Genomic DNA, 11,780 nt, shown 5'->3' with positions numbered 1-11,780 from the left:
TATTTAGTATTTTGCTCTTGGTATTTTTAGGAACCCACAATTGGTCATACTTTGTAACAGCTGTTTCGGCGTCCTATGTAAAAACATTTAATTATTTTGTTTTGATCGCGGATTATTACCGTATCCCAGCACGCGAAATGCTGCATCCCCAGGCGATGGAATCCATACCCACTCTGCACCAGCCGCTGCACTCGAAGGTGTCAAACTATCTAAACAACCAGCGGAGAACGGGACAATTCTGTGACCTGCTCCTGGAACTGGATTCGGATGACTCCCTCAGCCTGAGTGTCCATTTCTGCGTGCTGGCTGCCCAGAGCCAGTTGATAAGCACCAACCAGAAGCAGCAGCAGTTCTCCATCCACAATCCGCTGAAGATCACCATCCGGAATTTCAGCTGCACCCAGTGCCTGCACACAATTGTGGACTTCTTCTACGAGGACATAATGTCCGTTTCCAAGGAGCACGAGCCACACTTTCGGGAATTGGCACAGATCCTGGCCGTAACCGAACTCCTCAATCTCTTCCAGCTGCAGCCGTTGGGCGAGGTGAAGGAAATTTCGGAGATTACGACGCCTGGAGGCGTGGAACTGAATCCAGAGCCCGCGAGGAAGGCGGAGGATGTGTTTGAAAACCGACAGAGTTACTTTAAGGTAGGAAATCCCTTTATGAAATAACTATATATATAATTTATCACCTTTTCTTAATAGTTAAAGAACCCGAGGGCCGTAAAGTCCAGCAGCAAGGTAAACTACTGCATTGGCTGCGACTACAAGTGCTATCAGGTGCAGAAGATGATCGAGCACATGGGCAGCTGCGAGCCCTCTCATCTGACCTGCTCCCTTTGCGAGGTGGGCTTCCTGGACTGGCGGGAGTACGACACGCATCTTCGCCGGCACTCCGGTGATCTGCGCAAACCCTTCTTCTGCCTGCAGTGCGGCATCCGCTTCACCACTCGAGCTGCCCTGCTTGTCCATCAGCCCAAGCACTCCACCGAAACACCTCACATCTGTCCGCATTGCGGCAAGGGCTTCAAGTGGAAACAGGGCCTGAGCAATCATATCCTGGTCCATAATCCCGAGAAGCAAATGCTTTGCGACGTCTGCGGCTACAGCACCACTCACATGAAGGCCCTCAAGTCGCACAAACTACTCCACACCGGCGAGTTCTTCGCCTGCACTGTTTCGGGCTGCAAGCATCGAGCCAATCGCAAGGAAAACCTCAAGCTGCACATCGAAACCCACAAGCAGGGAAGGGATTTCATCTGTGAGATCTGCGGATGCAAGTTCAGTCAGAGCAAGAACCTCAAGCGACACGCGTTAAAACATACAGAGAATGGTCCCAATCGGTACAAGTGCCAATTGTGCGGATTTAGTAGTCATCGATCGGACAAAATGAAGGAGCACGTGCAGCGGGTTCACACGGAGAAGGCGGTGCAATTGGAGCTCTCGGAGACGGTGGACAGTTCCTTTCCCGATGACTTTGATTTACCCGTAATCGAATCCTTTGCTACGCCCAAAAAAAAACCCAAGGAAGTCAAGAGCAAAGAAAAAAGGGATACAAATCCTGACAAACGACTGAAAACTTTACTGCCGAAAGAGACTTTTGAATAGAACCAATCTAAAAACCTGATAGGTAGAGATTTCTGGAATAGATTGAATAGAAACACAAGAAGAACCAATCTAAAAACCTGATAGGTAGAGATTTATGGAAACCGAAAAATTTCGATCATAAATGTTGGCTAACAAACAAGTTAACACTTTCAAGTGTTACATTTTACGATGCCAGAAGAAGAAATCTAAAAAACTTGGTAAACAAGATTAAAAAAAATTAATGCTGAATGGAAAGATCTCCAAGTGATTACTGATCAAACAACCAAAACATACCGATAATGATCAGTTTCTCCTTGAAGACATAAGAAGAATCATCGAGAACTTTCATAAATGATTTGCTACCAATGAACTGTTATCAAAGTTGTGATATATTGTGGAAGGTTCTTGAAACAACATTGTTGCGCCCATTCTGGATCTATCTTATCTTAGAATGTGATTAAAATCTATTGCGTCGTTTCCAGAGTAAATTCAGAACGAATACCTCCAAAGTGACTAACTAAACGATAGTGTTAGCACCTTATCACCGCCAGAACGCTACGTAACATCTGTTGTTTATATAAAAACCATTAAACCAAAACAAACTAAAAGCTTTGCGCTTTTTAGAAATAAACAAATGCGATACGGATGGTATGGTGGGAGGGAACTGGGTCATCCGATCAGGTTCTAATGCACCCAAATAAAGGTGTATTAATGGTAATTGATAAATCAATTTTATGTGGGTTTGAATTATTTTAAAAAAATTTATATTTAATAACAAAAAATGTCATCGAATTGGAAATACTTCTAAGTAGAAAAAAAAAAGAGCTCGTGTTGCACTTTTTCTATATTTATAATGTGGAGAAATAAATGCTAGGTCGCACATACATATGTATGCATGTATGTATGTTGTGGGCCAAGGTGGGCGGGTGTTATATAAGACTTTTAAAACGAGTGTATAATGAAAATTTCTTTTAATAATTAAAATAAATGGACAAGGTAAAATAATATGTTTGGCGATGTGTTTTTTTTTGTTTACCGCGCACTTTGTAAACAACAAAAAATTAAATTGCGCAGCAAAAATGGTTTAAAAGCGGGCGCTCTCTTGTGTTGGGAGAGGAAAGGGGTTGTCAGGGTGCGAGAAAATATGTTTTAATTATTTACGGGGCCTGAATTCAAGGGGTGATAAATGAAATGGGTACATCATTAATAAAGACAATAGGTAAAATAAATACTTGTATTAAGTTTTAACTGTAAGGCCGTTAAAAAACATTTATGTAAAGTTAATAACAATATCTGGCAACTCTGGCGGGGAGAGAGCTTTCAGAGGGGGCCAAAAAGCTCTGCGGCCTATAAAAGGCAGCTGCTCGGGCGAAAAAATTCAATTCCGTTCGCAGCGCAGCGAAAAGTGGAAAAAAAACAGCCCATAAAAAAGCCAGCCTGCGAGTTTGCAGAAGAAAAGTACAAAAACCAAGAACGCAGTTAGTTTTGCAACTTAAAAACTTAAATCGCCATTATGTCCGAGGCGCACTTCGACGAGTACGAGCACTACAACTTCGACCATGACAAGCACATTTTCTCCGGCCACAGCGGAAAGCAGCGCTCCAAGAAGGAGGCCACCGAGCACACTAACCACTTCGACCCCTCTGGCCATTCCCGCAAGATTCTCACCAAGCTGATGAACACCAACAACAACAAGAAGGCCGCCGCCTGCAAAAACTGATGCAGGGCATCTGCGGGGGCGAAGCAGCGGCAGCGGGAGTGCAAGAAGTAACGGGGAAAGGAGAGTGCAAGAGAAAAGAAATCTTCGAATTTAAAACGAAAAAAGGAGAAAAAGAAAAAAAACAGTGGAATCACAGCAGTCGAAGCTGGAAAAGCTGGAAGTAAAGGAAAGAAAAGGAGAACCAGAGAGAGAGAACAACAAAAGCCACCTGGAATACAATCCACTTTGCATTCGTATTTGTGCATTGGGTTTTCATGCGGCGCAAAACTTTGTGAACTTTATAATAATTTTATTTCGCTTATAATTTCACAAACACAAAAAAAGGCAGATATTACTCTTAGCTTCTAATATATTCCTAAAACTAATTCAGACTTGTACGTTTTAGTTGCTAAGCCTTAGTGCGTTTCAAATTATGAAGTTTGATTTAGGTATTACTTATAAAATAAAGAGAAAACCAAAACTGAATTTTGAATTGTGTTTTTATTTTAATTTGTCTTTTACTTTTACAGCGCCTTTCCAAGCGAGATTGCTTTCCCAATGCTTTCCAATGACGTCGGTGTGTTGGTGTGCACGTTCGAGCGCATATTTATAGCCTTTTAGTTGAACTCATTTGCACTCAGCTCCTCGATTATCGCCAATGCAATTGCAGCAGAGTGTTTTCTTTGTTTAGAGTAATCAACAAAAAAGCAAAAAAAACCCACATGCAGCTTGACATTTAGTTTTAGAGCGGAAATATGTATGTATTCCCGACCTTCCATTGAAAGTTCACAATTTACAGGTAAATAAACTTGCACTCACACATGAGCAGCATTTCTTCCGGTTTTAATTAGCGCGTGTGGGTGCATTTATGCATATTGATCAGCTTTTTAAAGTTTTTCCATGCATTACAACTTATTTTTACAACAAGTGGAAAATTACAAAGCTATGTTATTTTCCACTCACTCCTACATACAAACGCAAAAACATAAATAGATCCAACAAACTTTTCCAGAAAGGTCCACTCTAATGGAATTCTCCCGCTCTCTCGTTCGCTCTCTTTGCGCCATTTGCCGGCTTTTTAAATTGCGTTGTTGATATTTTTTGTTTATTTGGTAAACAATAAAACAGACTCTCGATCAGGTGGTTTTTCTACTTATCTGCTGCATATACTGAATATTAATCATCAACTGACAAATATTTGGGCAATCGAGTTTCATGATGCGTCTGAATGTTTCAAATTTTTATTTTTATTAGTCATACGTGTTGATTGTAAATTTGTCTAAAATTGGTCATTAATTCATTAAAAATAATTATTGATTATATTCAAAGAAAAATTTGATTTTTTAGTATGTTTGTAAAGACTGAACTAAATTTTATTTTAAATTATTTAGGGCCATTTTCTCGTCCGCCTGTAAATTTAAAGTAGGGTTAAAACTCTGATTTTCCATACGATTTCAAGGCTTTAACACTACTTTAAAGAAAACGGGCCTTAAAAAAGTTTTAAAACCAATTAATGTATCAATTTTTATTTGAACTGTAAAAACAGTGATTTGTATTATTTTATTTTTACATAAAAAAAGAAATACATTTTTCAATGATTTAAATTTGTAAAATAAAAAGGAAATATTTTTTAAGTACATATGCACATATGATATGATCCTAATATGCAACATCGAAATTTGTAGGTTGATATATTCTTTAAATTAAATTACATTTACTTCATTTAAGAATGCTTAGCTTGTAAATAATATTCGTTATATACATTTAAATTAAATTTAATTACATTTATTTCATTTAAGAAAGCTTAGCTCACTTCTTAGCAAAAGTGATTTTTATGGCGTGTTTGGGAGTGATCTTGAATCCCTGCAAGGCATCCTTGGCGGAACTACTTTGCAGTTCGGTGGCAAACTCCACAAAGGCGATATCATGGCGATTCGGGACGAGACGAACCTCCTTGAACCCGGGAAACTGGCTAAAGAGCATGGCCAGCATCATCTCGTTGGTTTCCTCAGGCAGATTTATGACGAATAGAATCTGGTTGGGCGGTTGTTCAGCCTGGGAGTTCGAACCCGAGTTAACTCCGCTGGTCGATTTCTTTTTCTTGTTCTTCTTTTCCAAGGGACCTGATTGCGATGGCTTTGGTGGCCTGACCTTCTTCGGTCGCTCCTTGAAAGTTCCCTTCAGCTTTGCCACGATATCCGAATCCGATTTCGAATAGGCTATTCTCATGGGCTTGTCGTAGAATGGAAATCCCTGCATTGCGCGCAGGGCACTCGTAGCGCTCCCGATTTCATTGAATATCACAAAGGCCTGGCCCCGCATTTTCAGGGTTTGCTGGGCCACAATGTCCAGGATGAGGCCGAATTGCGAGAAAATCGCATACAGCGACTTCTTCAGCTCCTCCTTCTTGATCTTCTCATTAAGGTTGTTGATATAGATCGTCTGGTTGGGTTTCACCTCCATTCTGTCGGCCCTTTTTCAATTAATTGGCAAAAATCAAGACAGATTTTTGGCAACTAAAATGCTTTTTCATGCGGCAGTGTTAGAAAGCGTGAGACAAATTTCTATCATTATTCAGTGCCAATACCAAAATGTGATTTAAGTTAAAATAAAGGTTTTAATAATCATAAGACCAGATATTTTCAACTCGGATTTCTTAATTATTGTCACATGTCTACCAGACAACAATTTTTTTTTGAGTAAAAATTTTTTGTAACATACTTTTAAAAACCATATTTTTACCCGAAAACCCCCCTTTCTACGCCCCTGGTCCAACTACAAAAAAATTAAAAATAAAGCGAAATCGAGCGATAAACATTATCGCGGAGGTTTCAAACAAAACAACAAACACAAAAAAGTTTACGACCACAGCTTTTTGGAGGAAAACAAGTGAGAGGTCTAAACCATATTGTAAACAATTTTGGGGGTAACGAAACTAGTTTGCCACGGTGCGTTTCGCCGGTAAACAAATGACGCATTAATATAGCAAGTCAGAAAAATCTAGAAATCGATAGAAGTATCTGATAAATTTAATATAATGGCGCTAGTTCTTGGATAGATAGAATGATAGAAAACTAATGTAATATGATTTAACCGGAGATTTGTGTTACTATTTCATTAGCTTTTTCTTTTATTTTAGCTTTTAGTAGTTATAGAAAACAAGATGGAATTTAATCTGTGAGGCATGTGAAAGAAAAATACAATTTTCTAATAATTAGCACGACTTATTGGGGAAAAAACCCGATTTGTGGCAAAAAAATTGCATTCTGTAGTCTACAAGAACTCCTTTGGTGCAAATCCTTATATGTATTTTAATACAGGTTTTTTTTTTTATTCATATAATTCTTAAACCATTTATTAGGACATTAAAACATGTGTTTCAATTGCATTGATTTAATTTCCAATTTACTTCAGCATGTGATCTTTCCTAAAGTCGTCCAGGGGATGTCACCTGTCTGCAAATACCCCATTGTTGTTGCACAAATATATCTTAATTGTAGAAAAAGATTTCTTTCTAAGCCCATAATGAAAGTCGCACGCTTGCCACGATCTATGAGCATGTGTAAGTTTAGATAAATATGTAAGATCTGCCTAGATCGTGATTTACGCCTGGCACACGACAGACGATGGACCTCTATAGATCCAAAGACCCAGAGTAAATGCGACCAATTACGACTTCCTAAATTCCTCAGCCCGAGTTTCGATCTTCTGGGAAGAGAATCATATTGCACACTTTCACCGCGAAAAAAAACGAATTTGTGGCAAACAACAAAATCGGGGATTATGCATAAATGAATGGAGATGGATCGGTATGGAGTATGGAGTACTCGGACTGGCTACATGGGGATCTGGATGGTGCTAATTGCTGAGGCACTCGGTGGCGGATGAACCGTTAAATCGAAACTGGAGCACTGGCCCAATAACGATGATGCACGCGGCCCACGGATTAGCACCTTTCAACGAGCCACCGCGGATAGATGATGTTCTAGATACCCAAAAACCCGCCATTAGCACCATCGCAAGGTAGAGTTTTTCTGGAGCAACATTTCGAAATCTTGGGTTAGTTGTCGATTAAACTCCGAGCCAACTGGCCGTGCCGTGTGTGCTGGAAAAGAAAAAAAGGATTCGGAACCATAGTGATTCTTCGCCAAAAAACGGATAATGTCAGCCTACGAGGAAATGTCGGCGAAGACGCCACGACGTCTGTCACCCATTTGGATTCTGGTGCTCACCCTGCTTCTATTTGCGACCACCTTAACGGTCGTGGCCATGATCGAAGCTGGGCGGGCACAGAGCCACTCGGGTGGCGAAAGCGATCTCCTGATCCTCACACGCATGTGGAATCACTTTAAAACCGGTGCCGAAAATGATACGGAAATCGCCACCGTGGAACGCATTGCCCGGGAAGCGGGAAATGCAACTAATCCCAGTCCTAATCCGGATCAGGGTAGAAACTTTAACTACGAGGAGCAGCAGGCGGTGGTGGTGAATGCGGAAAGCATGGATTCCGTCATGGGACAACGTAAAGATGCCTACGGTCCACCACAGAGCAGGGAGGACTCCTCCTACGACCAGGATCCCTACTACGATGTGGCCGACGACTACGGACCGGGACGATATCCATATCCCGAGTCCAAACAGGAGTCGGCGGAGGAGGAGGAGAGCTTCTATGACAAAGATGAGGGCAGGGCGTCAGCGCGACGTCCCTACGATTCTTTCTACGCCCCCTGGGCACATCCACAGAAGCCAGCTCCAGTGGCCACTCATCCTGCAGCTGAGGGCAATAACAGGAAGCTCCAGGCAGGTCCTCCTAATAGGTATGAAAAATGTAAACAAAAGTGTATAAAAAATAATAAGTTAACAAGGAAGGAAGCTACCTTCGGCCAGCCGAAGCTTATATACCCTTGCAGATAAAGTAATGCTCACTCGGTGCAGTTCTAGGGATTCCAGATTCAGCGTTTATATTTTAATTTTGTTTATACATAAGTAGTCAAGAATCAAAACGCCTACTTCCTACAAAGTTACAATGAATTTTCGTATATTTGTTTGAATATTCCTATGGGAGCCTTAAGGTATAGTGGTCCGATCCGGCTCGCTCCGACATCTGTACTACCTGCAATAGAAAGAAGACTTTCGGGAAAGTTTCATCGCGATAGCTTTAAAACTGAGAGACTAGTTCGCATAGAAACGGACAGACGGACTGATGGACAGAGGGACAGACGGACATGGCTAGATAGACTCGGCTATTGGTGCTGATCAAGAATATATATACTTTATGTGGTCGGAAACGTCTCCTTCACTGCGTTGCAAACATCTGACTGAAATTATAATACCCTCTACAAAGGTATAATAATGAGTTATAAAGCTTGGAATTTTATAAAATATTCGTCTTCTGAGTGGAAAAAAATATTATTTCTGAGAAGAACGTATGTACATTAGGGCGGTCCACATTTGTATGGAAAATTTTAAGGTCCTACTCTCACCCGCTTATACGGTGCGCATTGTGGTATTCAAGGTATATCAAAAGAAAATTTAAAAAAAAAATCGTGTTTTAGGGTCTGCGAATTTCACCCATACGCACTGTTGCCTTCGATCAAAAAGTTTTTCTGATCAAGGTGGCATAGATATCAACAATTCAGTTGATGTTTTGCTCTCCTTTTTTACCAATTATTCCAACGAAATTCATAATTTGACAAGACAAGAAATGGGAGAGCGATTTTTTTCGACCAAATTCGAACTGTTATACATGTCGTATGAGTAATTTTAAAGCAAACTTAAAAGACGTTTCGCAACGTCTAAATTCGGAAAAAAAATTGTTTTGTTTTCACAAACATTTTTTGCATACTTTAATATACCATGTTAAGGGGTGAGAAAAGAATTTCATTTTTTGGACCGCCCTAATGTACATATGTATAGAAAGCAGGGAGAAACAAAAACAGCACCTACTGATATTTCATATCACTCACATAGCAATACAATGCATATTGACCTTATTATACGAAAGTAAACTCAAAGACGCAATTCGTAGATTAACTACAGTTCAAAAGTATTATACATATGTATTTATAATTATATGCATAAAGAGATTTAAAAGTAATAATATTTTTAAGACAATTTCACAATAATGTAAACAACTTGCAAAAGACGGATTATATTGACGATTATAATAATCCCTTTCGTTTGTAGATCCCCCTATCCCGCCTACGATGAGGTCTACGACTATCCGATGGGCTTCCAGCCACGACCTCATCCGGAAACTGAGGTGGCCAAGCAATCTCAGCCCGCCTCCGATAATGCAGTGGCCCAAGTACAGAGTGAATCCACCCTAGTCACCGTGCTGAAGAGTCTGAAGCAGATCTGGGATCTCTACCAGGCTTTAATGGGTGCGTGGAACGCGGTGAGCGAACGTCATCAGCAGAGCACCGAGAAGTTCCGGCAGGAGCAGGCGGCGAAGCAGGCCGAGAAGGAGCGACTGCGTCAGCAGCAGCAGCAGAAGACCAGGATTAACTCCAAGAAACCACCACGAGTGGAGGGAAACAAAAAGAACCAGAACAAGAAGCCCAGCACAACGACAACCAAGTCAACAACCACGTCCACGACGACTTCTGCTCCGGAAAATTCTGAGGAAGATGATGAGGAGGACGAGGAGGAGGAAAAGCAGCCGGAGAAGAAGATGGAGAAAGTTGAGACGGTAACTCCCTCGGCTCCATCCACCAAAGTGGCCGCTGTCAAGGGGGAAAAGGGCAATCTGAGATCTGTTCGAGGACTACGACATAGACGCGATGCCGAGGCGGAGGAGAAAGCAGACACAGATGTGGGCGAGGGTCGCTATATCAAGGGCGATCCCCTCAAGGGATACTACGATTTCGTCATCACGGAGGGCTCCTACAAGTTCTGGGCCGTCTTTCAGGTGAGCGTTTAATCATGATATAATAAATATAGAAGAAGGTTTCTTACACAAAGAAAAAACGGAAAAATATGGAATTGATAATGTTTCATATCAATTTTTCTATAACAAAATGGTATGATTTCATATCAATATGTTACAAAATCATATGTTCGGAAATATCATTTTGATATGAACACAGAATAAACCAAAACTGATATGAAAAAATATCCGATTGATAACAATTTTTGGTCGTTTTTTCCTCTGCGTATATTTTGTCAAGTATAAGTTCGACGAAATTTAATCTAGTATTATAAATTCAAACGTAAATATGTATTAATACATCTTTAAAACCTAATCTAAAACGAAAATATACACTCAGGGAAAAAATTGTTCTGATTGTGTCTGAAAACGTGTCTGTTTGAGTCTCAAAAATAGCTTTATACCGTTTGGTATCATTATAAGAATTTATGGTATTATTTTAAGAACGGATTTTTAAGACCGCTGTTCTTACTTTAGGAACGAAACGTACTTAAATTTATATTTATTTTTAGTAAAAAATAAATTTTCTTTGAATGCTCCTGTAAGCATTCTGCCAAGGAAGGAAATAATAAGGCCATAGCCCAGGGGCCAAGGTGCTGGATTCTGGTATTATTTTGTCTTTGGGGGTACGAGGTTCAATTCCCGCTCACAACACAACTTTTTTTTTTTTTTTTGTAATTAGTAAATTAACAATTTAACTTTTTTAATACATTTTTGTTCTTAAAGTTATAAAGGAAATGATAATTGAAATACATTTGAAAAACGTTTTACTTACTTTGACTTATTCGGTTTTTGAACCGGGGTCCTCTCGCATCAGAGGCAGACGCCTTACCAACTGGGCCATCGAACCGTGTTTCGCGCGCGTGCATAAGTTCAACTTAAATCTAAATTTACTGGTCTTAAATCAATACCCTTTGGTATCAATATAAGAATATGGTCTTAAAAAAATAAAAGAACATAACGGTAGTAATGTAAGAAATTCGGTCTTAGATTTTTTTCGGTCTTTTTTTTCTGGGTGTAGAGGACATAGTACCTCATTAAAAAGTCTGTTAAGAATACATTTAACGGGGTATTATATTTAAACCTCTATTTACGAAATATAGGGAGAATTAATATAAAATTCGATAAAATGGGATATGGATTAAAAATCGTCTAAATCTGATTATACTAATTTGACTTCGATCAATCCTTAATTTACAGGTGGGCACAGCACTGCTGATCATCTACTCAACGTTCGCCGCTATTTACTACTCCAAGGTTAATCCTTTGACCAGTGACTACGACTATACGGATTATCTGGGCGGAGTTCGTTCTCTGTCCGGTGGTGATGCGGATTTTGTGGACGATGGCGATGCACCGACGCCGCCAGTCTCGACAACATCCCGCATCATGGAGTGGCTACCACGAACGGCGCACTCCATCAAGTTCATTTTAGAGGCCATCGACAAGGTGCCACTGGATCATGATAAGGACAAGGAGCCCGGCTGGGGCATGAGATAGGGAACTGAATTCTATATGCGATATTTGTTAAAGAAAATATAATTACGTTGAAGATAAACTTGGA

At 40.2% G+C, this 11,780-nt stretch overlaps 4 protein-coding genes across 4 annotated transcripts; 3 read left to right on the top strand and 1 right to left on the bottom strand.

Moving 5' to 3' along the window:
* Positions 1 to 14: 14 nt before the first annotated feature.
* Positions 15 to 2,546, top strand: Plzf (Promyelocytic leukemia zinc finger). Its single transcript, XM_017156535.3, has 2 exons — positions 15 to 650; positions 708 to 2,546. Exons 1-2 carry the CDS (start codon positions 138 to 140, stop codon positions 1,608 to 1,610), a joined length of 1,416 nt encoding a protein of 471 aa, XP_017012024.2. The 5' UTR covers positions 15 to 137; the 3' UTR covers positions 1,611 to 2,546.
* Positions 2,547 to 2,972: 426 nt separating this feature from the next.
* On the top strand, positions 2,973 to 3,774 carry LOC108067500 (nuclear protein 1). Its single transcript, XM_017156537.3, has one exon. The coding sequence runs from the start codon at positions 3,103 to 3,105 to the stop codon at positions 3,307 to 3,309; it is 207 nt and encodes a 68-aa protein (XP_017012026.1). The 5' UTR covers positions 2,973 to 3,102; the 3' UTR covers positions 3,310 to 3,774.
* Positions 3,775 to 4,948: 1,174 nt separating this feature from the next.
* On the bottom strand, positions 4,949 to 5,889 carry LOC108067435 (U1 small nuclear ribonucleoprotein A-like). The gene has a single exon (XM_017156446.3). It carries the CDS (start codon positions 5,749 to 5,751, stop codon positions 5,098 to 5,100), a length of 654 nt encoding a protein of 217 aa, XP_017011935.2. The 5' UTR covers positions 5,752 to 5,889; the 3' UTR covers positions 4,949 to 5,097.
* A 1,228-nt stretch (positions 5,890 to 7,117) lies between these two features.
* Positions 7,118 to 11,716, top strand: LOC108067429 (nucleolar and coiled-body phosphoprotein 1). The gene is made up of 3 exons (XM_017156437.3): positions 7,118 to 8,105; positions 9,475 to 10,198; positions 11,417 to 11,716. Exons 1-3 carry the CDS (start codon positions 7,450 to 7,452, stop codon positions 11,714 to 11,716), a joined length of 1,680 nt encoding a protein of 559 aa, XP_017011926.2. The 5' UTR covers positions 7,118 to 7,449.
* Positions 11,717 to 11,780: the final 64 nt, after the last annotated feature.

This window comes from Drosophila takahashii, chromosome 2L (genome assembly GCF_030179915.1).
Source record: "Drosophila takahashii strain IR98-3 E-12201 chromosome 2L, DtakHiC1v2, whole genome shotgun sequence".
NCBI classification, from domain to species: Eukaryota; Metazoa; Arthropoda; class Insecta; order Diptera; family Drosophilidae; genus Drosophila; species Drosophila takahashii.
Note: the sequence above shows the minus strand (reverse complement) of the source record. Positions and strands in the feature narration are given on the sequence as shown.

Coding starts and splice junctions, on each gene's coding strand:
- Plzf (XM_017156535.3), top strand. CDS start 138: ATGCTGCATCCCCAGGCGATGGAATCCATACCCACTCTGCACCAGCCG. Junction 651..707: donor ACCGACAGAGTTACTTTAAG/GTAGGAAATCCC, acceptor TTTTCTTAATAG/TTAAAGAACCCGAGGGCCGT.
- LOC108067500 (XM_017156537.3), top strand. CDS start 3,103: ATGTCCGAGGCGCACTTCGACGAGTACGAGCACTACAACTTCGACCAT.
- LOC108067435 (XM_017156446.3), bottom strand. CDS start 5,751: ATGGAGGTGAAACCCAACCAGACGATCTATATCAACAACCTTAATGAG.
- LOC108067429 (XM_017156437.3), top strand. CDS start 7,450: ATGTCAGCCTACGAGGAAATGTCGGCGAAGACGCCACGACGTCTGTCA. Junction 8,106..9,474: donor CAGGCAGGTCCTCCTAATAG/GTATGAAAAATG, acceptor TTTCGTTTGTAG/ATCCCCCTATCCCGCCTACG. Junction 10,199..11,416: donor AGTTCTGGGCCGTCTTTCAG/GTGAGCGTTTAA, acceptor CTTAATTTACAG/GTGGGCACAGCACTGCTGAT.